This window comes from Pezoporus occidentalis, unplaced genomic scaffold, assembly GCF_034315485.1.
Source record: "Pezoporus occidentalis ecotype Australia unplaced genomic scaffold, CSIRO_AGI_Poc_V1 ctg97, whole genome shotgun sequence".
Taxonomy (NCBI): domain Eukaryota; kingdom Metazoa; phylum Chordata; class Aves; order Psittaciformes; family Psittacidae; genus Pezoporus; species Pezoporus occidentalis.
Window position 1 is genome coordinate 1,988,098 of NW_026916336.1, and position 26,768 is coordinate 2,014,865.

The following is a 26,768-nucleotide window of genomic DNA, read 5'->3' on the forward strand; positions in this document are numbered from 1 at the left end:
TATGTGGAAATCTCCAATTTTTTTTCAGTTCCAGTTGTTCTGTATATGCCTCTAAACCTGCTAGTGCACAAGTTTCAGTGCTGATTTATCATTTCCTAATATTTAGGCTAAGTGTGTGCATCCTGATTTAATTTCTTTTCCTCTTATTCCCATGTGATATTTTTAACAAAGCAAAGTATCATTCTTTAATTATTTGTGGCCATTTAGGCGGGTTCTGGATAGGTTTCTTCATGGTTTCTCTATAAATCGGGTCCATCTGCTCCTCAGATAATTTGTTGATGCTTTTTCTGAGCTTTCCCACATATCTGTAGGTTTCTCACGTTGTGTTGCCCTCTGTACAAAACGTCTGAGGAGATGCTGCTCTGGGGAAAGATTTTGTCTGCACTGAGTATTTCTGTGTCTCAAAACCAGGACTGTGATGGGTATATTTTCTCATGTTGCTTTTATCTTTTCTCCACTGGGCACGCTGCCTTTGCTGATTGCAGCTCTGCTTTTTAGCTACTGGTGCAATCAAAGGCATGTACAATCTTGTTTGTCAGTCAACCAGAGACTAGCAATATTACACCATCATATTAAACATCAAGTTAGACTGGCCAGTATTTGGTCATATCGCACCCCTAAGGGTACTGTGTCTGCTTTATCCCTTTGCCATGTTGTGCTATGGACAAGCAAAACTTTGAACACTCCTTTAAAGGGTAGAGGAGTCACACATAGAGATTACACAAATATTGATTCATACAGGATCTGAACTGATCGTTCATGGCCTGAGCAGTTTATCTATGGCTTTGGTCATGTATTTGACTTGCAAAAGGCTGATCTTGAGAAAGAGGCATTTCTAAAGTAGTTCAAGTTGGAAAAGCAGTGATCATATCTGTATGCATTCTAAGGCTCACAGGAGCTTTCATTGTTGTGGAGAACAAAAAAGGTAACTTTCTCAACCTGTAAAGGAATGTTTATTTCTGACATGTAGCTCTAATAAATGTTAATATCTTCAATGAATGGAAGAAAAAGGTCTTGGAAAGGAGGTAGTTGCATGGCCAACTAACTAATTTTTTGTCTCATTCAATGAAAATGATTTTTCATCTACTCACTAACTCTCTTCCTTTGTTTTTCTGTCCTTAAGTAAATCAAAATGGCCCAACAGGTGCGTATTGCCCAGAAAATGTATTCTACTTATAATACGAGAAGGTTATAGATAAAAGATGTCATTTTGGTTTTACCGTTAATGTTGCAAATACAGTTTCAAAAGTAAGCACAAGTATCGGTTTGTAAACCCAGTAACTTCTAAACATTAAAAGGAGAAGAAAATCTATTTCATTTTATTTGGTCTTATCTTGCAGGATGTGGTGGAAACGCATCCTGGCCTGACGTTCCTGAAGGATGCTCCGGAGTTCCATTCGCGGTATATTACGACGGTAGGCTGGCTCCTTTGATCTGCTATGATACCAACCCTCCCTTTGTGATTTGTCAGTTTCCATCAGTGAATCCTTGGGTTGTTTTTGTTGGTTTTTTTTTTAAAGGTGTTTTTAATATTATTGGCAATGAGTTATGTGAAGAATGGCTTCCAAAGGCAAAATGAATCTGCCTGTGTGTGCAAGAGGTTATTCAAAAGGTTAATAATGATTTTCTGGTCTTAAGCAAATCTATGAAAACATCTTCTTTGGCCTTTAATACTCATGAAAGAAAACGAGATGTCCTCATTTGGTGGAGATGTGGAAGGCTGTATGCTTGAAGATTTCTGTCACTCAGACCTAAAGAATCTGTGGTTGCTCTGTGGTACAAAGTATCCACTGCATTCAGTGGTCTCCTGACCAGTCTCCTGCCCCTTGCTCTTACCAGAAAGCCTATCAAGTCTGAGTCTTTGAGGTTTCTGCTGTTTGTTGTTGGGCTTTGTTCTGTAGTTTTGTTCCAATGTTGCAGTCAGCAGTTAGAATGTTACTTTACAGAATAAGTTGTACTTTCTCTAAGCCTTTAGCCTGTCTCATATTGAGTATAAACCTGGTAAAAAGTATAAATGATAGACCTGATGGGAGCTGTATCGCAGCAGGGCTTTAGATCTTAAGGCTTCTCCTATTTGCTTTGAGGTCTGCATGGGGGCCAGCTGCACCATGTACTGGCAGCTGAGAGATTACTGACAGACACAGGCTTGTTCCTGTCATTTAAAGCACTGATGGTGGAAAGACACTGTTTTTTTATGGGTTAACCTCGCTGTCACACTAATATTTTATGAAAATGTGTGACAAGAATCAATTCTAAATGTTTCAGATGCACTTGAACCTGACAGTGAACATCTGTGTATTATCAACATATTTAGTCCCTATGGAGCAAGGCAATAGATACATTAAGCATAGTAACTGGACAGAATAGGTATAACAGTGGCAAAGGGATTAGAGGCACATGAATGGGTGAGTGGAAGGTACCTGTGGCACGTGTACCCTTATATGTGTTGCTTAAAGTAAAGGTGAGAGCTGAGAGATTTAAGGTCATACTAGCATTGGTTTCTGACTGCAATATCAACCAGTTGCTCTTTGCTGGTGAGTGGGTCATGATACAGTGTCCTGTTGCTAGCTGTTTGCTGATGACAAAAGCATTTCTGTGCATCTGCCTTTCCTCTTCTCAAGTCATATGCTGTTTCCTGTATATTTCAGGGTCTAAATGAGGGAATAAAGGCAAGAAACAAAAATCTTTGTAGAGTAAGCCCTACATAATCACCCTTGCTGCACTTTTTGGACCTCATTGGGATGCAGTGCATGTTCTGATCTGAGAGACCAGCTGTGTGAAGCTGAGGTTCCACTCCAAGATAAGTGAAGTGCAGGCTGCTACTAAAAACAGCAGCACCTTTTTCTTCCTCTCCTTTTCCACAACTTCCCTTGTGCCTGGGCAAGGCCCTGTGTGACCGTCACAAAGCAGTCTCAGAACCAGACCATTCATGAGGATGTGAAGCTCCTTAGTGCTTCTTGATTGTGCTTGTCTCTCCACTGAAGAGTTGGAGCCTTCAGGCACTGTCACTCACAATACTCTGACAGAGGTGACTTCCTAGGCTTGCTCCCATGGAGACAGGAAACTTGTGTTTGCGTTGGAGTTGAATGCATATAGAAGCAAATCTTACAAAGCTGAGAAGTCCCTTTAGACTTCTCACATTGGCAGGCCAGTGCTGTTCCGGGTGTCTGTGCTAACAGACAAATACCTTCTGAGCTCAATGTTTGGCCTCGGACATATCACTGAGTTGGAGCAGAGTCAAGACACTGGGAGACAGACGGTCTGTTGGGTCAGGTTGTTGCCATGTGGAGTGGCAGTACTTGGCCCACTGCAGCAGTGGCTCTCCTCTGATACCAGGAGTTCCTATTTCTCACATCTCCTTTCACAGACAGTTTGGCACTTTTGTCTCTTCAATATTACAAAACTCAGTATTTCCACCAGGAGGTAATGAAGGAAACAGCTTTGTCCTTGGATTTTGGGACTACTTGGATCCTTTTGATTCCTTCAAGGTAGAGTGCCTTATACCTACTTACACTGACAGAATGCTATATTTGCTGCCAGTGCAAGAGTTTAAGTTTATTTTTGTGTTACAGAGAAGGGCTGTAAGGAGACTGACTTGTGTGTCCATTGCTGGATACAGCATCACTTGATTGAAATCACCTGGAGCATAAGCTAGCAGTCTAGTATGGGTAAGATGTGTACACATGCTTCTTTTTGCCTACCTCTGCATCTTTTAGAGGCGCCTTTTGGATACAATAAGCTGTAATTTACCTATATCAGTATCTGTGAGCTGTTGTATTGCCAGTATACTAAACTACTTGTGTTTGTTTCAACAGAGACAGACTCCTGAAGCTGGTGAAGATGGTGCGGAATATCATGTGGCATTTATTGGGAAATCTTTAAAATGTGACTTTTGGCAGAATGTTCAGACAACGCTCTGAGTTAGCACTGCATGCTGTTGTTGAAGAGCTGATTCAACTAAAAACAGCTTGGCAAAACATATTGGTTGTTGAAAAATGTTTTGGCTTATGCAGTATTACCAATGCGAATGTGTAAGGGGAGGGTTTAATAAAGTCTTATGGCTTTTTCCAGAAGTGGTATTGCTTTTGTTCTTCAATGGGAAAATGGGGGAAATGTCTATAACTCACCTATCAATGGTTTGGGTCCTGGAGGTAGATTACATGAGGATAATGGTTAAATAGGAAGGGATTCTCCCTTCCAAAGGCTGTTGTACTGAGTTTAGAATAAATAATCTTTCATGCTGGGAAAAATGAAACTAGTTTTGGCTTTCCGTAAGGTGTAAGGCTTGAACGCTGCAGATTATCTCAGGTTGTGTAACTGTGTTCTAGGATGTTTTCCAAATGCTATTTTTGACAGCTTAGTTTTCATAACCTGAAGAAGAGAGGTATTGACATTTTTCTACTGAAATATAGAAGAGAGGTATTGACATTTTTCTACTGAAATATACACTATGTAGTGTCTGTTGAAACTGGACCATTATTTGAATAATAAAGGATGCACTGAGTGACTTGCCGTGGTAAAAGATGAAAGAAGATTCCGTTTTACCTCTGAATGCTTTACCACTAAGTGAGGACAGCGCAGCTGGAACGTCTATATGAATATGATCTGATAAGGGAACTGTTTCTTAGATGTCATAAAGGGGGATATTTTGTCTTTCCTGAAGGCAGAGCAAAAAAATGCTGGTTAGGTGTCCCTTTTCTGATTCTTCGGATTGTTATTTTTGAGTCCTTGAAATGGTGTGAAAATGATGCATCTTGAGGAGTAGCTGCAGCATTGTCAGGTGTGATAATATGAGGTGAGACCCATTTCAGTCTCTGGGATCTTGTGCAATCTGGAAGTAAAGGCCAAACAAAGTACAATAATGTAGTCCAGAATGGCAGGGACTACCACAGGCATTCAAAAAGAAGCAAGCATACAGTTTTTTTTTCATTGTACTTAAGACCAGAAAAGATCATTGTAATTACCTAGTCTGACCTCTTGCATTATACAGGCTATAGGACATTACTCAATGACTCCTATAGTTAGGTTTTTCTGTTTGTTTTTAAATGAATTGATACCTAACTCCAGAAAGACATTCATCTTTGAAGTCTGGAGTGATAGTTGCAGCATTTCCTTAGGAGTGGTCCCAGTGGTTAATCAGTGGCAGGGTAAAAGTAATGCACTCTTATCTGTCTGGATTAGGCTGATCTCAGCTTCTAGTTATATATTTTGTGAGACCAAAAGTCCTCTTGCTATCCCACATCTCCACATGTAGGCTGTCAAGGACCAGAATAGTTACCAATAGGTGTCATGTTCATCTAATTTGAATTTATTAGTTCTCTCTCTTGAGGATGCATTTTAAGTCCTCAGATCATTCTTGTCGCTTTCAAAAATCAATTTGTGCTCATCAGCATTTACTGGCTTACTGATCTGTGTATCCCAAAGCAGACTGTTAGCAGCAATCTCATACTTGGTTCCAGATCCATTCTGGACTAAGAACCAGCACTTGTGTGACTGAGTCAAAAGTATGACCCTTAAACGGTGATTGCCTACTCAGAGCTAGTTGTAGTTATGAAACAAATCCATCCCATTTAATTTAACTGGCTTAATCTCTATAATGTCCATATTGTTGTGTAAAGTTAATTTGCATGTTGGAAAAGCATGCATTATTATTAAGGTTTACCAGGATTCTATAATAGTATGTCAACTTGATATTGGAGACATCAAAGGCTTGTTTGTATTTGGTTTCATCAGCAAGAACTCTATTCCATATCTTTCAGTGCTGATGGTCAAGTTAATTATATTTCTAATTTTTCTTGTTGAGTAAATTGTTGATTCCTCTGTTAAGTTTATTCTTGCATGTACTTGCTTGCTTGGTCACACATTACTTTTTCCCCGCTGTGATATTTGGCAAGCTAGGAAAGAGCAGGCTATTCAGGGTTCAGCTTACTTTCTTTAGGTGCTTGGGAGCATACTGTCTCTGACTATGAACTGTTTCCCTTGGGTTCTCAGAAGTCTGTGTATTTCCCCCCATGCTTTTTACTTTCACCAGAGGCAGATCAGTAAAGGAGACAAATGAGGCTGACACCTTCCTAAGATAAATGCAGAGAGATAATCCCAGTTGCTTACTTTCAATGGAGCCACAGAGAAGATGAGATACTGTTATAGACACAATAGGTCAGACATCAATTGTGGCTTTCATTTACATGTCCTGTTTCCTCTTCTAAAGTCCTGATTTTATTTTTGCTTGTGCAGAGCATTCAGTTGAGATCCATGCAAACTACAGTGCCTGAAACCTGAAAAACTATTTCAAAGTGATTTGTGAGCACTTTAAACGTATTTCCTGACATAAATAATGTATCTGCATGCTCAGATGTGTGAACTAAGATTGGTAAAAATATTTGCAAAGTCAAAATGGATAATACTGTTTCAGAAACACATGTGCCTTTCAGACTGCATGGGGAAATAAGGATAGTAGTAGCTACAAAAAAGACCACAAAGTGATTTTTCAGAAAGAATTTCCCTTAAGATGAGTGAATAAACAAAATAAAGTTTCTGCATTTATGTTCCCAAACTGGTATATTTCAGGAGTTGACTTCAAGAGCACTATTCATGTGTTACAGGTTATACAGAGAGTATTCTACACAGTCAACCGATCCTGGTCTGGGAAGATCACTCTAACAGAGCTGAGGAAAAGCAACTTCTTGCAAGTATGTTGGTTTCTGCCTGGATAAGATATGGAATGCATCAGACCTTTGTTCCTGTAGCTCTGTACTGTATAGCGAGGGAGCTGTGCCTGGGGTCTAGTGAGGTAGGCCCAATGCAAATGCTCAGGGCCAGGAGATGGCTGAAGGTAGTGGAGGAATTCTGTCTGAGTTGAGGTGAGAGAAGACCAGACAGGCTGAGAGAGTTGGGCTTGTTCAGCCTGAAGAGAAGGCTCTGAGGAGATCTTATTGCAGCCTTCCAATACCTGAAGAGGCCTAGAAGAAATCTGGAGAGGGACTTCTCATAAGTGCATGTAGTGACAGGACATGGGGGAGTGGCTTTAAAGTGACAGAGGGGAGATTTAGATTAGATACTGGGAAGAAATTTTTCCCTGTGAGGGTGCTGAGGTGCTGGCACAGGTTGCTCTGAGAAGCTGTGGCTGCCCCAGCCCTGGCAGTGTTCAAGGCCAGGTTGGATGGGGCTTGGAGCAAGCTGCTCTAGTGGAAGGTGTCCCTTCCCATGGCAGGGGGTTGGAACTGGATGAGCGTTAAGGTCCCTTCCAACCCAAACCACTCTGGGATTTTCTGACTGGAGTAGCCAAGAGTGCACTTGATGGAAGGTCAGGGGCGACTGTGCACCCACTCTAAACCTACATCAGGCAGATTGGCTCTTGGCTCCTGACCCAGCCAGAGAGGAAGGGAAGCAAGACACAGCAGTGCACTATTTTTAAGTGGCTCATTGAGCAGCCAGGAATAGCTGCTGGATTGCCTACAGTAGGTGGTGGGTAGGACAGCCAATTTCCTGACTTCCAGCCAGCAGTTAGCCCACTTGACAGTTGGTCAGGTATGTATCTCAGGAGCAGATCTCCACTTCTGCAGTAGACTCCTTCAGAAAAGTTAATAAATGAAGCTTGGTTCTTGTTACAATCCCTGTGATATGTTGTTATATTGGGCAGATGCTTCAGGATTTGGATATCTGTTCCCTGTGTACTTTGCCAAGAGAGTACCAGGTTAAAACTGTCTAAGGCTGCTGAAGTCCAGCCCAACCTAAAAGTCATTAGGCTGAAAGGTTAAGGACTCAGCTAAAGCAGTGAGGCTTCCCTATTGCATCCTATTCTCCCTTCCAGATATAGCATGCTGGCTTCCTCAAAAACCTCAAGCATGAATTCACACTCCTCCTTTGAGACATCATCTGCCCCACTAATCACATCAGCTAATGGAGACATCAGTGCTCTCTTGAATTGTTTCATGCCAGTCCAAGCTCTCTGATGCTAGTTCTTCCCTAGAGTCTGCTACAAACAAATCTTCTCAACTTATCCTGCATCTTTATTCACTCATTTTGTCCCTTTATGCACTCTTCCCATTTTTCTCCTTGCATATCTACTCTTTCATCTCCTGCTGCAGGGAAGTTCAGCTAAAGGAACTTAATTTTGCTTGGGCAGTTCTTTACTGTGTGTAGATGGCATATTTTGGCATGAGCTATGAAAGAAAAAAGAAAAAGCTATTGAAAAACCTCCCCAAGTGGTTATCACCTGCAGAGAAATGGAGAGACCAGTGAGGAATCTGAAGACTAGTGAGTGACTGATCAGAAGTTTTTAGACTTGAGAACCAGCAAGCCAGAACAGTACATATGGTAGTGCTTGAAACTTCACTGAACCTTGTGGATAGCAGGATGTTAGAGTTTTGCTGAGACTCAGTCGGGCTCCTTGAATGTCAAGATGACTGAAAGCTGATGTTAACTATCAGTACCTACATATAGTACAGCATCTGTTTTTGTGGTTATGGATAGGAGGGCCACTAAGCCTGCCTGCTTAGAGGCCCAACTTCCTGGGATAGAGCTCTTGGGCTGTGTTTCACCTCCTTCCCTCTGAGGGGCTGTGAGGGGAGGCCAGACTTACAGCTCACTGGAGTCTGTTAGCTTTTATATATTCCTGCAGCCATAATTTATTAGACAGGAAAGGTGGTCTGGTATCCTCTGCACTAGGAGAAGGGCAAGCAGGGAGTTGGCACTGGTAAATGTGATACCCTCATGAGAGGGAAGAGTAGACTTTGATGTGAAGTGGGAATGAAACAAGAAAGTTGTCTCTAAATGTTTTCTAACAAGCCATGCTAACAGATGTCATGGCTGGAAATCTGTCTAAGCTTCCCAGTTAAACCAGTCTAATTCCTGCCAGCTGCAGCCCAGGAAAATTAGTATGATTGGTTTGAGCTGCTTGGGGTCCATCCCTCCTTCCCCAGTTCAGGCATGAGTCTGAAGCAAGACTTGATTTTGCCTTTTGGGAGCCAGGCAAGGATGTGTGATGTGTAAAGATGGATCTCGGTTCTTGTGGAGAACTATGGACTTGCTGCTGTAAATGGCTCTAAGAGTCTTTGGTGCAGCTTAGAAATGTTCCACAAATAATGGATCCCAGCTGAGACAGCAGTTGTGTTATTTCTCTGCCTCACTTTTCACTTTAGCTGAAAATTAGCAGAAATTGTTCACAGGAGTGGCAGAAATATGGTGCATACATATACACACACACACTAACCAGGATAACTGAGCCAGATGCTCTGTAAGTGCCTCTTAAGGAATGAAGCAGCAAAATCTCCTACAGGGGAAAAAGGCTGTATTTTTGGATTAGCTCTTGGAGCTGTGTTCACCCAACTTCCCCAGAGGTTGGAGGACTTCAGCTGCTGAACTGCCTCTTTGTCTAGGTTTAACTTCCCACTTTATTTGTACTCTTTCAGACTCTTGCTCTCTTGGAAGAAGAGGATGACATAAATCAGATCACAGATTATTTCTCCTATGAGCACTTCTATGTTATATACTGTAAATTCTGGGAGCTGGACACTGACCATGATCTTTACATCAGCCAGAAGGATCTGGCTAGGTACAGTGATCAAGGTATGCTGCCTTTAAGCCATGGTGGGATAAAGGGGATGGATGAAAATAGAATGTTCCCACTAAAGAGTAAAGCCTAGCTTTAATTTGGTTGTTTTGATGCCTCAAAAAAAATCTAAATGGAGCCATCCATTTCTTACACAAATGCTGATTTACAGAGACAGTTGTAGGGGCTTAGACACAGACACATGCAGTACGAGTTATTTTCTTCATGAGCAGCTAGAGAGGGAGTTTCTGTTCAGGTGTGAGCCACTGCTAGAAGGGGAAGCTAATACCATGTCTTGAAGCTTGCTTATTATTTATTAAGGATTTTGCTGGAACTTGGAAGTAGGGACAAGGACAAACCCATATGAACTTCAGAGACTGCTGAAGTGCAGTCTCATTATGCATGAGAAATATTCCAGAGTTCAGCGAAGCTGTTAAGACTTTAGGATATAATTTCTTGGACAAGAGCTTGAGCTGTTGACCAGCACCTTTAATCCTGAAAACAAAGCTTTCTTGGATTCTTTTTGTAGTAGCTGCATCTTTGGGGAAAGTAGGTCTAGGACAGAAAATCAGATTTGGGAAAATGAGTTGTTTGGACACGTGACTGGCTGTGTCAGGAAAGGTGAATTATGTGGTGATCTGTTTTAGTATGTAGGGCTATAGGGAGCTGGGCGTGTGACAAGTTGTAAGGCATTGCTGGAGCTCTGGGATGGGGACGCTTTGTACAAGCCAAGATCATAGTGGGCTGAAGTAAGAAAGAAGTAAAGGGGTGTGAGAATGACAATGCTGTAGCGGTGTGCGTGTGTCAGTGGTGTGGTGGCTCATGTGTTCTGAGTGCAGATATTTATGGGAAGGCCATGGAGGTTCTGGGTGAGTGTGGCAGTCACAGGAGTCAGGAGCATTGATAATAGGGCTGGATGGGGTGAGGACGGATCTGACTTGGGGTGAGGATGGACCTGACTTAGGGTAAATGATATGGGAGACTTGGTCCCTGCTGGGAGGGTGGAGTGTGGGGATGAAGTATTTGTTGCACAAGAAGCTTGAGAGCACTGTGCACTGGGAAGCTGAAGACAGAAGGGGTGCTGTGGGCAGGGTGAAGGGAAGAAGCCATCAATTCAGTGCTACAGCAGCCTGTCAGCACTATACCGGGGGGGTATGAGGGGTGGTACAGGTTGAGTCTGCCTGGCTGGTGTGTCAGAAGTGTTCCAGGACTAGAGGACTGATGGAGAATGTGTAGAAGGAGCTAAGGTAGGGGTCTAAACAAAGGGTGTCAGCAGTCTAGGAAGGTATAGTCCTCAGGACTTCTTACTGCTTGGCTGTTGTGTCTCTGACGTAACAATCTATAGCACACGTTTCCTGAATGGCAAAGCCTTCCCATTCACCTAAAACTATGCTTGGTTTCCGTTGTGCTTCCCTGCAGCAGAAATGCCACAGCTTGTGCTCTGCAAAGAAGTGTTTTGTAGGGATTTAATGTGTGGTTTTTACTTGATAACTGAACTTCTTTTGCAATACACAGTGAAATAGTCTCCTATCATCAGGATTTGCTTATGTGAGAAATCCTACTGCAGCAAAGTAGGAGTAACAACACTGCCCATGTCCAAGAATCGAGACAAGACAGTTGCCATATCTGTGGGAAGATAATAGTGTTTGGGAGGGTACAAAAGCAGATACACTGCAAGAGTTATCTTTGGTTTTTACAAAATGCTGATAAAAAGAGACCATGAAGTGGTTAGACAGTATAGATAGAGCATTATTTCAGTAGTGGGAAATGGCTTTGTGTAGATGTAGCATAAACAACTGACTAGGTATTCCTGTGACCTGTAGTTTCATTTTCTCCATGTTTTCTTTGTTTCCAGCTTTATCGAACAGGATTATTGAGCGAATATTCAGCGGCGCTGTGGTGAGGTGAGGAATAGCATCCTGGCTGCGGGTGGAAGCAAAGGGAATTTCTGTCAGGCTGATTAGAAATGCAGGATACCCTCAGAAATCCCACTGATCAGAACGGTTTCCAACATGGTGCTGCAGCTGCCTGAAAATGGAGTGACACTTCTGAGTGTCTTAAGAAAATAAGTACAAAATTCCCATAGGATGACCACCTATAGACCTCATTGTGGAATAAGCTGGGCATAGCTGGAGGGAACATGGAAGCACTGTGTTTGTGCCCTGCAGTGGCACAGGGATAGCTGGAGAGCCCTGCTTTAAAGTCACTGAAAACTAAACAGCCCAGCACTTGTTGTGAGAGGGAATGTGGTAGATGAGCCTCAGCTCTGCAGTGACAGCAAGGCAGCAAGTGCTGTGCCTGTGGGGAAGCACACAAAGATGGGTGCTGCAGAGGGCATGGAGTACAGGCTAAATGGGTGACCATGCCCCATTTTCTCTTATCAATGATTTGGGGCGTTTGAAAAATGTGTTTGATAACATATAAAAGCAGGCTGAGGAAGTTGGGGCTGTTCAGCCTGGAGAAGAGAAGGCTGCATGGAGACCTCATAGCAGCCTTCCAGTATCTGAAGGGGGCCTATAGGGATGCTGGGGAGGGACTCTTCATTAGGAACTGTAGTGATAGGACAAGGGGTAACGGGTTAAAACTTAAACAGGGGAAGTTTAGATTGGATGTAAGGAGGAAATTCTTTCCTGTTAGGATGGTGAGGCATGGGAATAGGTTGCCCAGGGAGGTCGTGAATGCTCCATCCCTGGCAGTGTTGAAGACCAGGTTGGACAAGGCCTTGGGTGATATGGTTTAGTGTGAGGTGTCCCTGCCCATGGCAGGGGGCTTGGAACTAGATGATCTTAAGGTTTTTTCCAACCCTAACTATTCTATGATTCTGTGATCCTGAGTATTTAGGAGCCTGGTGGTTTGGTTTTGGGGTTTTTTTGTTTATTATTTTTCTTCATGTATGTTTCAGAGGCAACGAAGTTCAAAAGGAAGGCCGCATGAGTTACGCTGATTTTGTGTGGCTCCTGATTTCGGAGGAAGACAAAAGGAGTGCTACAAGGTCTGACTGATTTCTGTGTCTTAGTAAAAGCATTGATATGAGCAGATAAGAGTATACAAAACTTCTGTGACCTACTGCTTTCTACAAGAGATGGCAGCTTGGATTCCAGTGATTATTAAGAAGAAAGCAACTTACTGTCAATGTTTGATCAAATAATTTGCCTTTCTCTCAGAGAAATTGTGTAGAAGCAGAGTTTTCTTTTAAGTTTAAAGTGCCTTGGTAGTCATTAATCCCTTTGGTCACTCCATGGCATGAAACACTGGCTTTGAGGGTAAACCCATGATATGTTTCCAGCGGATGGGCGTGTTCCCTTCATATATGTAGTAAATGTGTAAGAAGGGTTTGTAGGAAAACTTTGCTGTGTCACTTTGTAGAACCTGCCTGTGTACGTGGTTTGTACAGCCACTGTGAGATTTGTGCAGAGCTGAACTAGATCTGCATGTGATTATGACAGAGATTCTTATGAGTGAAAATGAGAAGACAGCTTCATAAATGTTGGACTGCCCAGAGGTGAAGGGAGGATGTAGCGTGCAGCTGCCTCAAAGCATTGCCTTCTGTATGAAGGAGTAGAGAAAATAAGCGCATACCATGCCTGCCTCATCACTCACCAGGGTCACTTGGGCACAACCAGTGTCCTCAGTTTAGAGTTGGTTGTATTTAGCCAACATTTGCCACTGAATCAGAGAGAGACAAATGAGCCACTTGAGCTGCAGCACAGTGGACGCTTGCTACAGCTACCAGGTGAAGTACGTCATGAACATGGCTGTGCTCACAAGCTGCCTAGGAGGTTAACAGGAGATGCTCTTGAGTGTTGGCCTGTGTCTCGATTCTTCCCAAAAGGTATTTTTGTACCTCATTTTATGCCATCCTTTGTGCAGAAGAGGATTAGAGGATAAGAAAAGGGGAATGTGCATTGCTGCAATCTCTGCTGTACAGATTTCCTAGCGCAGTGCTGTGCTTTCACTAGACTTGTCTCTATTTCCTAGCATTGAGTACTGGTTTCGGTGCATGGACCTGGATGGGGATGGAGTGCTCTCCATGTATGAACTGGAGTACTTTTATGAGGAGCAGTGTGAGCGGATGGAAGTGATGGGCATAGAACCGCTGCCATTTCATGACTTGCTGTGTCAGATGCTTGATCTCGTTAAGCCAGAGAAGGAAGGTAAGTCCTGTTTAATGACAGTTTCCATCCTCTTAGATCTGTGATGAACTGAGAGAGTAATGTTACTGTGAAATCCATCTGTAAGTGCTAGAATCACAGGGCTGAAATTACTGCACAAGGTCAAAGTCTGAACACTGGCTATTGTCCCATGTTATGCATCAGGAGGTTTGAAATACTGAAACAAGAGACCTTGTGAATTAACTTGCTGGAACTGGAGCTACAAGTCTTGTATATTGCAGCTGTGGGAAGTGCTGACAGCTTAGATTATGAAACTGAACCATCCCCATTCACATTCTTTCATATTTCTCATGAATGTGAAAGACCTCCATATGTATGTGTGATACAAGCCTAATAAACATATACATTTATTGAATAGTGTTAAAATCCTTTACTGACTTGGGAAGAAATGTAATATTGTAGAATATCGGTGTTATAATTAAAACTTTTATGAGACTGACAAGGAACAGGTCCAGTCTCTCACTAAGTAAAAACTCAGTAGCACAATAATGTGGTTTTTTTTTTTCTGTAGGAAGAGTAACCCTGCGAGACTTGAAGAGGTGCAGAATGGCTCATGTATTCTACAACACCTTCTTCAATTTAGAGAAATATCTGGACAATGAACAGAGGGATCCTTTTGCAGTGCAAAAGGTATAAATCATCTTTATTTCTAAATACAGATTTCTAAAAAATCCCCATATATGCTACTGGGATGTAAGGGAAAATCCAGCTCAATATAAGAATACTTTTTCCCCAAGCAGGCCTGTCAGACACTGGAACAGGTTGCCCAGAGAGGCTGTGCAGCTTTTGTTCTGAGGTTTTCAGCATGTGACTGGACAAAGCCTTGAACCCCCTGATGTGACCTCATAGCAAATCCTGATTTGAGCAGAGGCTGGGACTAGACACCTCCTGGTTCTCATCCAACACAAGTTATACTACTACAGAAATACATTTTATATATATATATATATATGTTGTAGTATATATATATATTTTATATATATGTATTACTTGTATAATAGTAACACAAGTTATACTAATCTATATATATAGTTTTATACTACATATGTACATGTGTGTACATATATATATGTAGTTATGCTAATACAGTTCTGTGATTTGGTTACCATCACTGATCCTACTACACCAGCACTGGCAGTGCAGTGTGTAATTTTAGAGCGAATGACCAGAGTCTGCTGAGTTGCACTGATTCAATTCAGAGCAGGGTGGGTTCAGCTGCACTGGAAAGGAATCTGGTTGTTGTGGTTTAAGCCCAGCCACACAGCCTCTCACTCCCCCACTTCCTCCCCCTGCTCCCAAAGGGATGGGGAGGAGAATCGAAAGAATGTAACTCCCATGGGTTGAGATAAGAACAGTCCAGTAGCTAAGGTATAACACAAACCACTGCTGCTGCCACTAATAATAATGATAAAGGAAATAACAAGGGAAGAGAATACAACTGCTCACCACCTGCCGACCAATACCCAGCCTGACTGAGCAGTGATCTAGCCTTTCTGGGTAACTCCCCCGGTTTATATACTGGGCATGACGTGCTGTGGTATGGAATACTTCTTTGGTCAGTTTGTGTCAGGTGTCACGTCTCTGCTTCCTCCCGCCTTCCCCTCCTCCCTGGCAGAGCATGAAACTCACAAAGTCCTTGGTCAGGGTAAACATTACTTAGCAACAACTAAAAACATTGGTGTTATGAGCACTGTTCCCAGGCTGAAAGTCAAAAACACAGCACTGCACCAGCTACTAAGAAGGAATAAAATGGCTGCTACTGCTGAACCCAGGACAGTGGTTAACTCAGTTTGGAAAGGAGCTGTGAGATTCAGAACTTGAGATCCCATTTGTCTCTTTCCATCTCCCGTACACAGCTGTAGGCTACGTGTGAAGTTCATTAAACATCTGGGCTGGTGCCTGATCCTTAACACTAGCAATTTTCCCATAGCCTAAGCAGAACAGAAGAAACAGATCTTCTTTACAACACAGGGACTGACGCAGATGAGATGCCAGCTTCATGATTGGGTCACACATGTAGCGGACTAGATGGAAGCTTTGAATGTTGCAGATTGTGCCTGGCTGCAGTTATTCATCATCCTCTCTTCCCAAGCAGAGAAAATACAGGAGGAAATTGTGGCTGTTGTATTTTGAGGTTGTTGCTCACCACTGTGGGATGTTCAGAGACCTGAGTTTTGTCAGCTGTTGGTGTAAAGTCCCTCATTTCTGGCTCCCCTTGCACATCCAGTGAAACCAGATGTGACTACAGCTTAGAGACTATCTCCCAGAAGCCTCTTATCTGGTCAAAGTACAGTAAAGTGAAGGGGGTGCCAAAATTAACTCTGGTTCCCTCCCAGCTGTTCCCATGTAATCTGTAAGAACTTTTGTGGTTCCATGATCCAAGGCTTAAATATATCTCAGGCCAGAACCACCCTCTTTCTTTGTTTGTTTGCTTGCTTGCTTAAACTGGATCATCGTAAGAGCAGTCAAGCGGGCCCTGGGGGGTAACTTATTTTCCCTGTCCTATAGTAAATGGCAGAGAGACAGATGTTTATAATGATGTTGCTCTGATACCTTCTCACAGACTTAGTGTCCTGGTTTAACCCCAGCTGGGAGCTCAGCCCCACACAGCTGCTCACTCACTCCACCCCGGTGTGATGGGGGAAGAGAATCAGAAGAGTTAAAATGAGAAAACTCATGAGCTGAGATAAAGACAGGTTAATAGATAAACCAAAAGCCATACACGCAAGCAAAGCATACCAAGACAGGAAATTTATTCACTCCTTCCAGTGGCCAGGCAGGTGTTCAACCATCTCCAGGAAGGCAAATCTCCATCATGCCTAATTTGGGAAGACAAGCACTACCACTCCACATGTTCCTCCTTCTTCCCCCAGCTTTATATGCTGAGCACAATCCCATATTGTATGGAATATCCCTTGGGTCAGTTGAGGTCAGCTGTCCTGGCTGTGTCCCCTCCCAGCTTCTTGTTGGGGTGGTGTGAGGAGCAGAAAAGGCCTAGGTTCTGTGTCAGCACTGATTAGCAGTAATCAAAACATCCCTTAATTAACAACACTGTTTTCATCACAAATCCAAAACATAGTCTCATACTAGCTCCTGTGAAAATGAACTCTATCCCAGCCAAAACCAGGACACTTAGCAAATTGTGAAAATTTCCTCAAAACATCAGTTAAAATTTCATTAAAGATTTTAAATCACTAAGTTCTTTAACCAGTTACAAAGTGCACAGATGCAGGGCTTGCTGTGCTGGAGCAAAGAAAATGTGTGGTTCTTCATGTTCAGCATTTCTGAAAGGAAGTAGGCTGTTTGTTGGCAGCTCAGGTCAGCTTTATTGACTAAGTAATGTATTTTTTTTCACAGTCATTTATGGGCAGATGTTAAAATTAAGAGAACTTTAAGATAATTGTGAATCTTTCAGTTATAGGCAATTTTTGATTAGCTGTTTCTGTATAGTTGCTTACTGTTCCTAGCATTGCTGTTTGCAGTAGGTCTAAACATGTGAAACAGCTGTATGGACGTAGTGTGCTTGACTGTCTGATTTCTTTAGGACATTGAAAATGATGGCCCTGAACCCTCTGACTGGGACAGATATGCTGCCGAAGAGTATGAGATTCTTGTGGCTGAAGAGTCTGGGAATGAACAGTTGCAAGAAGGGTAAGCACAGGCATTGCTCTGCCCTTGAGATGCACTCCTTGGCTCCAGCTGAGGGTTAGTAGTTTGTGGATGCCATTTTTAACAGAGGTTTAGTGGACTTCCCATTTGAACTCAACACTGGAGCATGTGAAGCCTGAAACAGTGGCTCCAAATGCGGTATTGGTGAGGTTGTCACAATGGGCTGCTTTGTGGGCAGCCATTTGAATCAGCTGCACACGCTGTAGTAATGAAGAAGCTGGGGAAAAGGACAAAGCCTTTTTCTTTTTGCAACGATACAAATAAAGCAATCAAATTACTTTGGCTGGTCTTGGCCATGCATTGACCATGTCACGCTACCATAGATTAGAAGCTGGAGCTATGTTACATTAATTATACCAAGCAGAGATTTTCTTTATTCAAGTAATTTTACTTTTGTCAAACTCCATGCCTGCCAGCCTGTGCTCTTAGCTGTGTTTCAACATTCTAATTAATATGTTTGTTGAGATGTTTTCTTTAAAATACTGATGGTTTCTGCAGTAACTACAGACTTTTTTTGCAGCCTTCTATAAAATTATGGACAGATACTCCAGCTATCTTTAGAGTCAGTGAATTTAGACAGAGCAGTTGCTCCATAACTTTTCTGTGTACCAGGGCTTCCTGCAGAGGCTTTTGATGGAGACTCAGTACAATTGTCTTTTTGAGTTGCACTTGTGTTAATATATTCTGGAGAATATTTCTCTAAAGTCTCAAGGTTAATATAACAAACATCCAAAGAATGCTTACCCCATGTTAATCTTGCATGATTCAGGACTTCATCCATTCTTGAACAGTATTTGCTGAGTAATTAAAGTAAGAGTACTGAGAAGATTGCATACTTGTCAGATTTCCCCCACTGAAAACTGTTTGGGCTAACAGTAGCACCTACTAATTAGCCACAGAGATTTGCAATGCTGTTGAGAGCAGTGTTTCCCTTTCTCCCTATGATGTGCATCCGAACAGCTATGGGCTGTTCCCTCATCTCGTTTGAGCAGCCTTGCCTTTTTGTGGCCTTCACAATGCAATGAGGTAACATGGATGGAAGATAAAATTGCTGTATTCCGTGCAGCTGCTTTGCAACACCTGTGTCCTCAGCACAGGAAAGAAATAGGAATCTGCCATAAAAGCTTTGCAGGATCACGAATCCCCAGACTCACCAAAACCAGAGGAAAAGTGACACGTGATGTCAGATATTTGAAGTCTGTCAGAAACAGCTCTGTGTCTTCCTGTAAAAAGCATGTCAGCAACCTTGCTGCTTGCTTTTAAGAGCCCCTGGAAAGCTCTGTAGTCATGGCAGCAGGATTAGATCTCATTTGTGCAGCATAGCAACAGACCACACAGGAAAAAAGGAATGGAAAAGGAAAAACAAAGAGCTGGGTGCCCAGACAAATTTGCCAGAAACAGGCATTGAGTTTTTGCACATACATTATTTCTGCTGTCTTTTGAGGATGACAGAGGCAGGGAGTGGGGACAAAACCAAGACAATTTATGAGCTCTATGATACCAGAAGATTAGCTGACAAAATAAGGAAACTGATATTTGTCTTATTATTTGTATTAACATTTGAAAATAGCCATCATTGAGCAATCACAGACGAATTGGTGTGTACCACATTTGTGACGTAGCCTTGTTCGTAGTTTCTATGGATGGAAAGTTCTAAACCCAGTCAGTGTCTTTCTGGCTGTCTGCAGGCTTGCCCATGTGTGAGCACTGGTCCTGGAAGAGGAATCTCATCAAGACATAGTGGATACTCAGTGACTTCAAGGCTGCTGTGACTCTGTTGAGAGCTGTAGTCACCAAAAATAAGATGAGAAAGGAGTGGTCTTGCTCAAGACAATAATGAAGCATCATGTTCCACTGGAAGCTTAAGCTCATCTGAACACTTCTCAGCCATGCTCTGCTTTATACATCTGTGCATGAGATTCAGGGAAGAGAGTCTGTTCCCTGGTGAATGTACACACACATTGTTTGAAGGCAGAACCAATAGCTGAAGCTGACCAACACAAGCTTTTTGTGCAGATATAAGCATTTGTTTTGCAGAAGTCCTTTTTTGCAGTCCAGGCTACGGCCTGCCTAGCAGAAGTGGGCACCGTTTCGTTCACTGTTCCAGAAACCAGTTTCAACCAGCTGATATACATGGAAACCACAACTGATTTCATGTAAAGAGGTATTTCTTCATAGGAAGAGAAATAAGGAGGCAGAGGCCCTCTTATATCAGCTGCTGGTACAAGAGAATCCCCTTCACCTGAGCAACAAGGAGGGGGCACACAACAGGGCAATTCTGGTCCAAGGCAGGACAAAGACACAGAAGCAGATAAACGTAAATAAGGTTTAGGCAGCTCAGGCCATTTTTCTTGCCTCCCTGATGGCTGATGGCTCAGTTGCTTTCATGAACCTGGCAGTATAAGGGAAAGGGGTGAGAAGCACATCACTGAACCACCCAGTGGCAAAATGTGTGCTTGCTGGAAAGATGGACAAAGAAGTTCCTGGAGTATTTTGCCTTCTCTGAACAAACTAGAGTTGCCATGGCTGAGTCTTGAGGAATGGGTGTTCAGTCTGCACAAGTCCATATTTGTATTTATAGGACTGAAATTTTTAAACTGGCCTGGAAGGAGAGAAGGTGACTTATCTTTAGTGATAATCTTGTGGAAAAGCTGTCCTTTGGATGCTTCTTGGCCATAAAGGTGGGATTTTTTCAAAGATGGGAAAGGCAGGCATTGCTGAGACTTAAGGAGAAAAGAGTGAAGTGGAAAGGCAACTAACTTGGGAAAGGACAATAGGAAGCCCCTTTTAAAGCAGACATGAGAAGGTTTAGTCTAGAAGCAAAAGGCACTGGAAAGAAATAGTAGAATGGAGCTCCAAGGGCTGGTGTATGTGCAAGATAAACAATACAGGACAGAAGTCATATTTCACGTACAGAAGGAAGAAAGCTGACAGAAGTTGGTGAGATTGAAGGAAAAGGGGACACAGCAGGAACATCCCTAAGAACAGTGTTCAGATGGAAATAGAGGTTTCCTCAGCTGCATCATCTTTAACCAGGGAAACAGAGAAACCAAGGCACAGAGAGACATGCACAGTCCCTTCCCAGGTAAGGGTGCAGGAGGCAGAGCCATCCCAGCTCCCAGCAGGTACCACGGAAGCAAGAAGCGTGCACATTGTGTACTGACAATCTTTACATGCATGATCAGAACAGTTACTGGTGTAGGATCCAGACTGTTCTTTCTCCCACTTATGCAAGAATCCAGAAGGTGGCAGAATTAATAAGCAGGTGCTTTCCTTTATAGAAGAGATAACACTGTTGTCCAGGAAGATCTCTGCTGTTTGTCTCTTTTTCACATAGGGATCACCATACTATAGCACAGAATCCTCCCCACAGCAGGACATACACACTGACAGGCACCTGAGGATTTGCTCTGCCTGCATCTGAGTTACTGAAGGGAAGAGCAGCACAAGAAGCAGTACAGAGCTCTTTCTTGGCATCGTCCAAGGGGTATTGGAGGAGTTAACCTTTGTGCAGCACAGATTACCATGAAGAAACTAGAGTTATTCCTGTGCTTGCCATTGAAACATCTGCTGCAACATTTCCTTCATAAGCAGCATTGCTTTCAGAACAAAAGGAAGAATTTTAGTTTCTTGGGAGCCCTGAGAAACTAACCTGTAGTGTGCTGAGACTGAGCGCACTAAAAATGGTATTTCTCAGGAATAGGAATGGGATGAGAGACCTAAAGCAATATCCTCTGCTGCAGAGCACAGAACCCAGCCAGCCCGAAAAGAGTAACTGGCTGGAGCTGAGGATTCACAGCCGAACCTCCTCAGACCATAACTGCTAAGGCCTGGATGTTAAACTTGGAGTGAGAGAGGAATATAACAGAATGGCCACAATTGTTCATTTGTGGATGTCAAAACATACCCTAAGCCAGAAGATGTTTTGGAAACCAGGTGTTTCTGAGCAAGTCTGAGAAAGCCAACTCTCCCCTAGGGCCCTGATGCGTGGCTGGATGACTTTATTTCTATCCTGAACTACTAATGCTACTTGTGAGCTACTGACAGTTGTTACTGAAAGTGGATTTGAGTTTCAGAATGCTGAACACCGGTGAAAAGTTGTTCCAGAATTTAGGAATGAGGATGGATGGGAGCACAAACTCATGTCAGCTGTCAGAATACTGATTAATACCACGCTGTTTTCAGTGTCTTGTTAACCTGGACGAGGATATATATATTTTGCATGCAACTGTGTTTTAGCCAGCTGGTTTAGTAGCCACTGAAATAACTTACCTGAAAACACTTCCAGCAAAACGCAGCTTTTAAAGACATACCTTTTATCTTTGCAGATCATTTGAAGAAGACTATGACACAGATGAAGTTTTATCTCCCCCTGAAACTGGAGACAAGTCAGACAAACTAGCTGTTATCTCAGATCTCTCAGCATAGAGAAATGGAAGACATTTAATCAGTATCTTTCAAACTGGATAGTGTTCTGTCCCGAGACACTTAGGGATTTTTCTGAAGTCTGTCATTGGAGCAATGTGCTTTATTTTGTACACTGTAACTTGAGAACCCCTTTTCTTTTCCCGTGTAATTGCATTAAGGTAATTTCTATAAAAAGGCTTTTTACAATGTGTTATCATGCACGCTCATTAAAAATGGTGATTGCACCTTTTTTCATTTATATATAAATCCTGTTGTGTCCCCAAATGTGCAATAAATGCCAGCATCAAATGATTAACTGTAATAACTGCATGCGAGATCTACAGTGGTTGTTTTCCACTTCAGCCCTCTGCCATTCTGTCCCCTTGACTTTATACCAGGAGTGACAGAAGAGCTGCCAAATTCACTTAGTTTAAATGTATGTCTAGAAACCTTTTAAAACCAAGTCACAATGAAGTTCCCTTTCTTTCTCAGTGTCCTGGAAGCCAAGGCAACATGCCTCCACGTGGGGAGAGGGAAGTCTCCTGGTGTGCTTTAAACCACAAGCTCTTAGAGTTGATATTGGACATTATTTTACTTGTATGAATGTGTGGACAGTTAAAGCACTACATGATGTAATGTTTGTCTAAGAATCTGAGATACAGATAACATTTCTACATATTCTCCTCTGTCTAAGAGGATCTTCCTCAGGCTAGTGTTTTGTCTCTGGAGAAGTACCTTGTAGCATATTTACAAAACAAGACATGCTGCTCAGCTGGTATGCTGAAACTGCCATGTCTTGTGTGCACCAGTTCCATCCATTCCCTGTGTTCTCCTGCTCTCCTGTATTGCTAACCTGTAGCCTTCTCTAAGAGCCTAAGCTGAGATATAGTGAAGAAAAAAATCTAACCCTCATGTGCTATATTTCTGTCACCAGAGGGATCCTTTAACTAGTAAAAGAATTGGTCTGTAATACTTTCCACCCGTCTCAGAGAGAAAACTAATAAACTATTGCTTTAAGTGCAAAATTAACCTTACTTTCTTCATAGAATCACAACTGGTGGCTCTTGTAATAATAGCACATGTTCTGCTGCTGGAGATGTTTCTCCTTGCTGACTAGCAGCTGTCTATGATTCAGCACAGAGGTGATTATAACATATTCTTACCAGTTCTCAATTTTAGCCATCATATACACACAAGCAATATCTGGTACTTACCTTCTCCAGCTTGGGATAGGTTTCAGCTGTCATATTTTATTTTAACTGTCATAATTGTGCTCAAATATGTACTGCTTGGTTGGTGTGTATACACTGTATTTCCTCTTACCTCACTGTAAGACTATCAGACCATGCTTCCTCAGGACATTGCCTCCAGAATATGCAGGAGACAACTGCCAATGCCATGATGAGTTCTTCAAGCAGGCACCTCCTTACTAAAGCCAGAAGCCATCCAGTTAATAGAGAACTTGTGTATACACACACAGACTATTAGCTGGGTGTGTTTAGTATAAACACACTAGCACAATGGAACACTAATCCCTAGATGATACCCCTGAGTGTTAATAACCAAATAAGTAATTGGCTGATCACTACAATGCAGCTTTGACTTTTCCAGGAGCCTTTGAAGCACAATGCCTGCCTGCCAGTGTCCAGGTGGGATACACTGCTGCCTGGTGGAGGTTAGTGACTCTCCTCAGGATCGAATTCCAGAAAAGAGGAAGATTTCAATTGTACTGAGCTTGGAGATCTATTTTCTTTTTCCTGAACGAAGCTGCTGTTAAATCCAGAAGCATAAACACACACCCAGGATCCTGGATTTGATACTTGGGAAAATTCTGGATGCCCAGGTTATTAGGAAAGACACTGCAAGGTAACTTCCATTCCATAATAAAAGATGTAAGCAGGAGGGAGCACTCTAACCAAACTAGGATAAATCTCTACTAGGATAAGTCTCTTTGAATGTAGCAAGCACACGAGCAGCTCTGTTCAACACCAGGGTGCTGGAATCGCATCTCCATCATGACTATAAGCTTGAGGGGAAAAGCTTTACTGGGGCTGATTCTACAAAGGCCCAAACGCAGAAGAAACTAAGTCATGGGTGCAGAAATGAACATGGGATGGAAGTCATACAACTGCTAATTCTAACAAGCTCCATCCATGTTGTACCTTAAGGAACCCAGGCAAAGTAGTTCTTTGCTTTGCTTCACTGTCAAGGTCCAGAATGGCCTTTTAGCTTTTTACACCTCTCCAAAGACAAAATTCCTCAAAGGAACAAGAAGAACCTGACCCCATTCTAGGCTGAAATTGAACCTCCATGTTACGTCAGCATTGTTAGCTTTTAACTCCATAAGCAGCAGTACTGGAATGTCCAGTTTGCAAATTATGTACAGCCCCAATCCAGAGTAACTTGGTGATTGTCTCTTTAAGTTTTTAACCTGGGATAGCCCTTGTGCCTCAAAGAAAAGAAGCTCTCCTAATGCTGTTGTACAGATTAATAGATTAAGTCAGGTTGGAAGGGACCTCCATGTGTCTCTAGTCCACCTCCTCACTCAAAGACAGGACAGCTTCAATGTTAGAGCAAGTTTCTCAGGACCTCATCCAGCCAATTTCTGAAGATTCTCCAGAGATGGTGATCCTACAACCCTTCTGTGTATTACATTTCTTCCTCCTCCCTATGGGAGTTCAGAGATACATCCTTTTCCAGGAAGGACCTGTATTCCTGGGAATGCACAATTCCATTTTCACACTAGGAGGAAGTGGGATGAAGGACTTGAGGACTCACCTGTTGAGCAAGTGACACCCTATTCTCAAGCAGCAGATGTGTGCTGGGATGCAGACACAGCCCATGGTGGCCTGAACAGCTGGTACCCCAACATCCTTTGGTGCATCACTCTCTTAGTTTGGCATTTCTGTTCCTGCTGGGTTGTGCCTCAAGCGCACTGCTGCTGTTCCTGTTCACTCTGTTCACCCACTGCTTCAGGATACTTCGTCTTTCTCCCTGTATGCCTTTTGCAGATGGGCTTTACCTCAACCCATCAAATCAGTTCAGCTCTCCATCTCACACCACACCAGTCTGCCTGAACTTGTGCCTTTTTTTGGAAGAAGCTGGTAAAAATTGCCAGTTACCTTTTCAAGGTTTGACTTCAGTCAATTCAGACAAGCCTGTAGCTGCTCTGCTGAGCTCTTTGGTCCCCAAACCCAGGACCCTCTCTTCTACAAACAGAGGCTCATTGCTGCTATGACAAAGTGAAGTGATTCCAAACCCTGGTCATGCTTTGTACTACATCAACACAAAAAGCTAATCAAAGTAAAAAAAAAAAACAAACAACCCAACCCATTTTAAGCAAATGTTTTACCTTAAATGTGACTATAAAGATAAGCTATAGCCACCACTGCTAGCGTGTTATCAGTGAAAAACTGGCAGCAATTTGTATTATTTACTCCAAGAGCAGAAATCCATTCTCTCTCACAAATAACTTTGAAAATAACCACCATTCAGCAGCCACAGCTGAATTAAAGGAAATGGGTAAGTTAGCCCTGTCCACAGCTTCTCTGGGTGGAAGGTTTCCAAATCAGCAAGGTAAATTTGGGAGCTCCTGTCCTTTTCTTTCTGGGACAGTCCAGAAGAAGCTTCAGAGGTCAGCAAGCACTCCAGAATGAAGCAACCCAAGGATCACCACACAGAAACCTTGCAGGAGCCCACTTCACTCTGACTTTGCCTCCATCCCCAATTGCCAACACCACTTTAGATGTTGCATACTTTTAAAGAAGGACAGATCATGCAGTGCTCATTGTAAACCAGCTCAAGCTGAAGTCTTAGGAGCTGGATTCCTTTTTCCGTATGAATAGCCAGAAAAGCGAGTAAAATTCAGTTTTGCGTGATAAAAACAAAATACCCTTTTGTTAATTTGTTCTCTCTAGTTGTTCGCTTTTGCGTGGCTCAGTCCTGTGTCCTTACAAAACCCTTGCTCTTTCTCTGTGTATTTGCAAGTATTTTTTCTGCAGTACTAAGATTGGAGATACAGCTCAATACAACCACAGCTCCTGCTGCAGTGGTACTAGCTTGATTTTTCTTCTTCCAGAATCTCAGCAGTAACTGCCGCATGAGTTTTCCTCAGCAAACCTGGCACCGATAAAGGTCCCCTCCTGCGGCCTGCCACCGAGTGGCAGTGCTGCAAAACAGACGCGGATAGCAAAAGAAATTCCAGTCAGGCTCCAGCTTCCAGGAAACACTGCGGAAAACTTTCCTGATCTCCTGAACTAAGGATTTAAGAACGGTGACTCGAGATACTCTCACCAAGCCACGGTGCTTAGCTTTGGAAACAAAATAGGCCTGCAAGGCCACAAAAAGGCCACTAAAGTGTCATTTTAATGGTGGCTTTGGAGGACAGCATTTCTAAATCACAGTATCTTAGGTCTATGCAATCACAAATGAACCTCAGCAAAAGAGCATGAGCTACTGTAAGAAAAACATGCAAACAGTGCTTACCCTTGTGTTCTGAGCTCTTCCCTCTATCACTGGGTGATGGGTTTAGAAACAAATATTTAATAATAAAGGTTCTCATACTTTGTAAAAATAGTTTGGAGACATTTTGTGCTGGCATGGTTTGAACTTTGTATTTTTACTTTGTATTTTCTTCTTTTTTGGCAAATAAAAGACTTTGGAATTTAAAGTCCAAGCCCTGCTCAGTGGTGGGGCAGTGTTACTGTTCACTTCATCTCTAGCTACTGCCCAAAATTGCCCTCCTGGCTGTTGCTGAGCTCACACCATCCAGTTACCTGTCAGCAAGCCTGCCAAAGCCAAAATTCCAGGCTTGCTTCACAGAAATACTGGGGCAAAGCAGTGTGACCATTGTTAATAGTTAAGACCAAAGAAGCTGTGTTCACAACATTCTCAGTACCACTTTAAGTAATAGTTTGTACCTTTCAGAAGGAGTTTCATCAGCTGTGCCACATACTTGGAATTATTCTAAC

General features: G+C 42.6%; 1 protein-coding gene across 6 annotated transcripts in view; it reads left to right on the forward strand.

The window, feature by feature from the left end:
- Window positions 1-26,467, forward strand: part of PPP2R3A (protein phosphatase 2 regulatory subunit B''alpha) — a 57,750-nt gene extending 31,283 nt beyond the window's left edge. For 3 of the 6 annotated variants that reach the window (XM_062606538.1, XM_062606539.1, XM_062606544.1), the window contains 9 exons: window positions 1,341-1,415; window positions 6,603-6,689; window positions 9,411-9,567; window positions 11,406-11,454; window positions 12,453-12,542; window positions 13,529-13,704; window positions 14,234-14,352; window positions 17,267-17,373; window positions 21,720-26,467. In XM_062606538.1, coding sequence (XP_062462522.1) covers window positions 1,341-1,415; window positions 6,603-6,689; window positions 9,411-9,567; window positions 11,406-11,454; window positions 12,453-12,542; window positions 13,529-13,704; window positions 14,234-14,352; window positions 17,267-17,373; window positions 21,720-21,819 — 960 coding nt within the window. In that variant the 3' untranslated portion in view covers window positions 21,820-26,467. Of the gene's footprint in view, window positions 1-1,340; window positions 1,416-6,602; window positions 6,690-9,410; window positions 9,568-11,405; window positions 11,455-12,452; window positions 12,543-13,528; window positions 13,705-14,233; window positions 14,353-17,266; window positions 17,753-19,079 lie in introns of those variants that run through there. The other 3 variants (XM_062606540.1, XM_062606541.1, XM_062606542.1) reach the window with 3 other exon arrangements.
- Window positions 26,468-26,768: the final 301 nt, after the last annotated feature.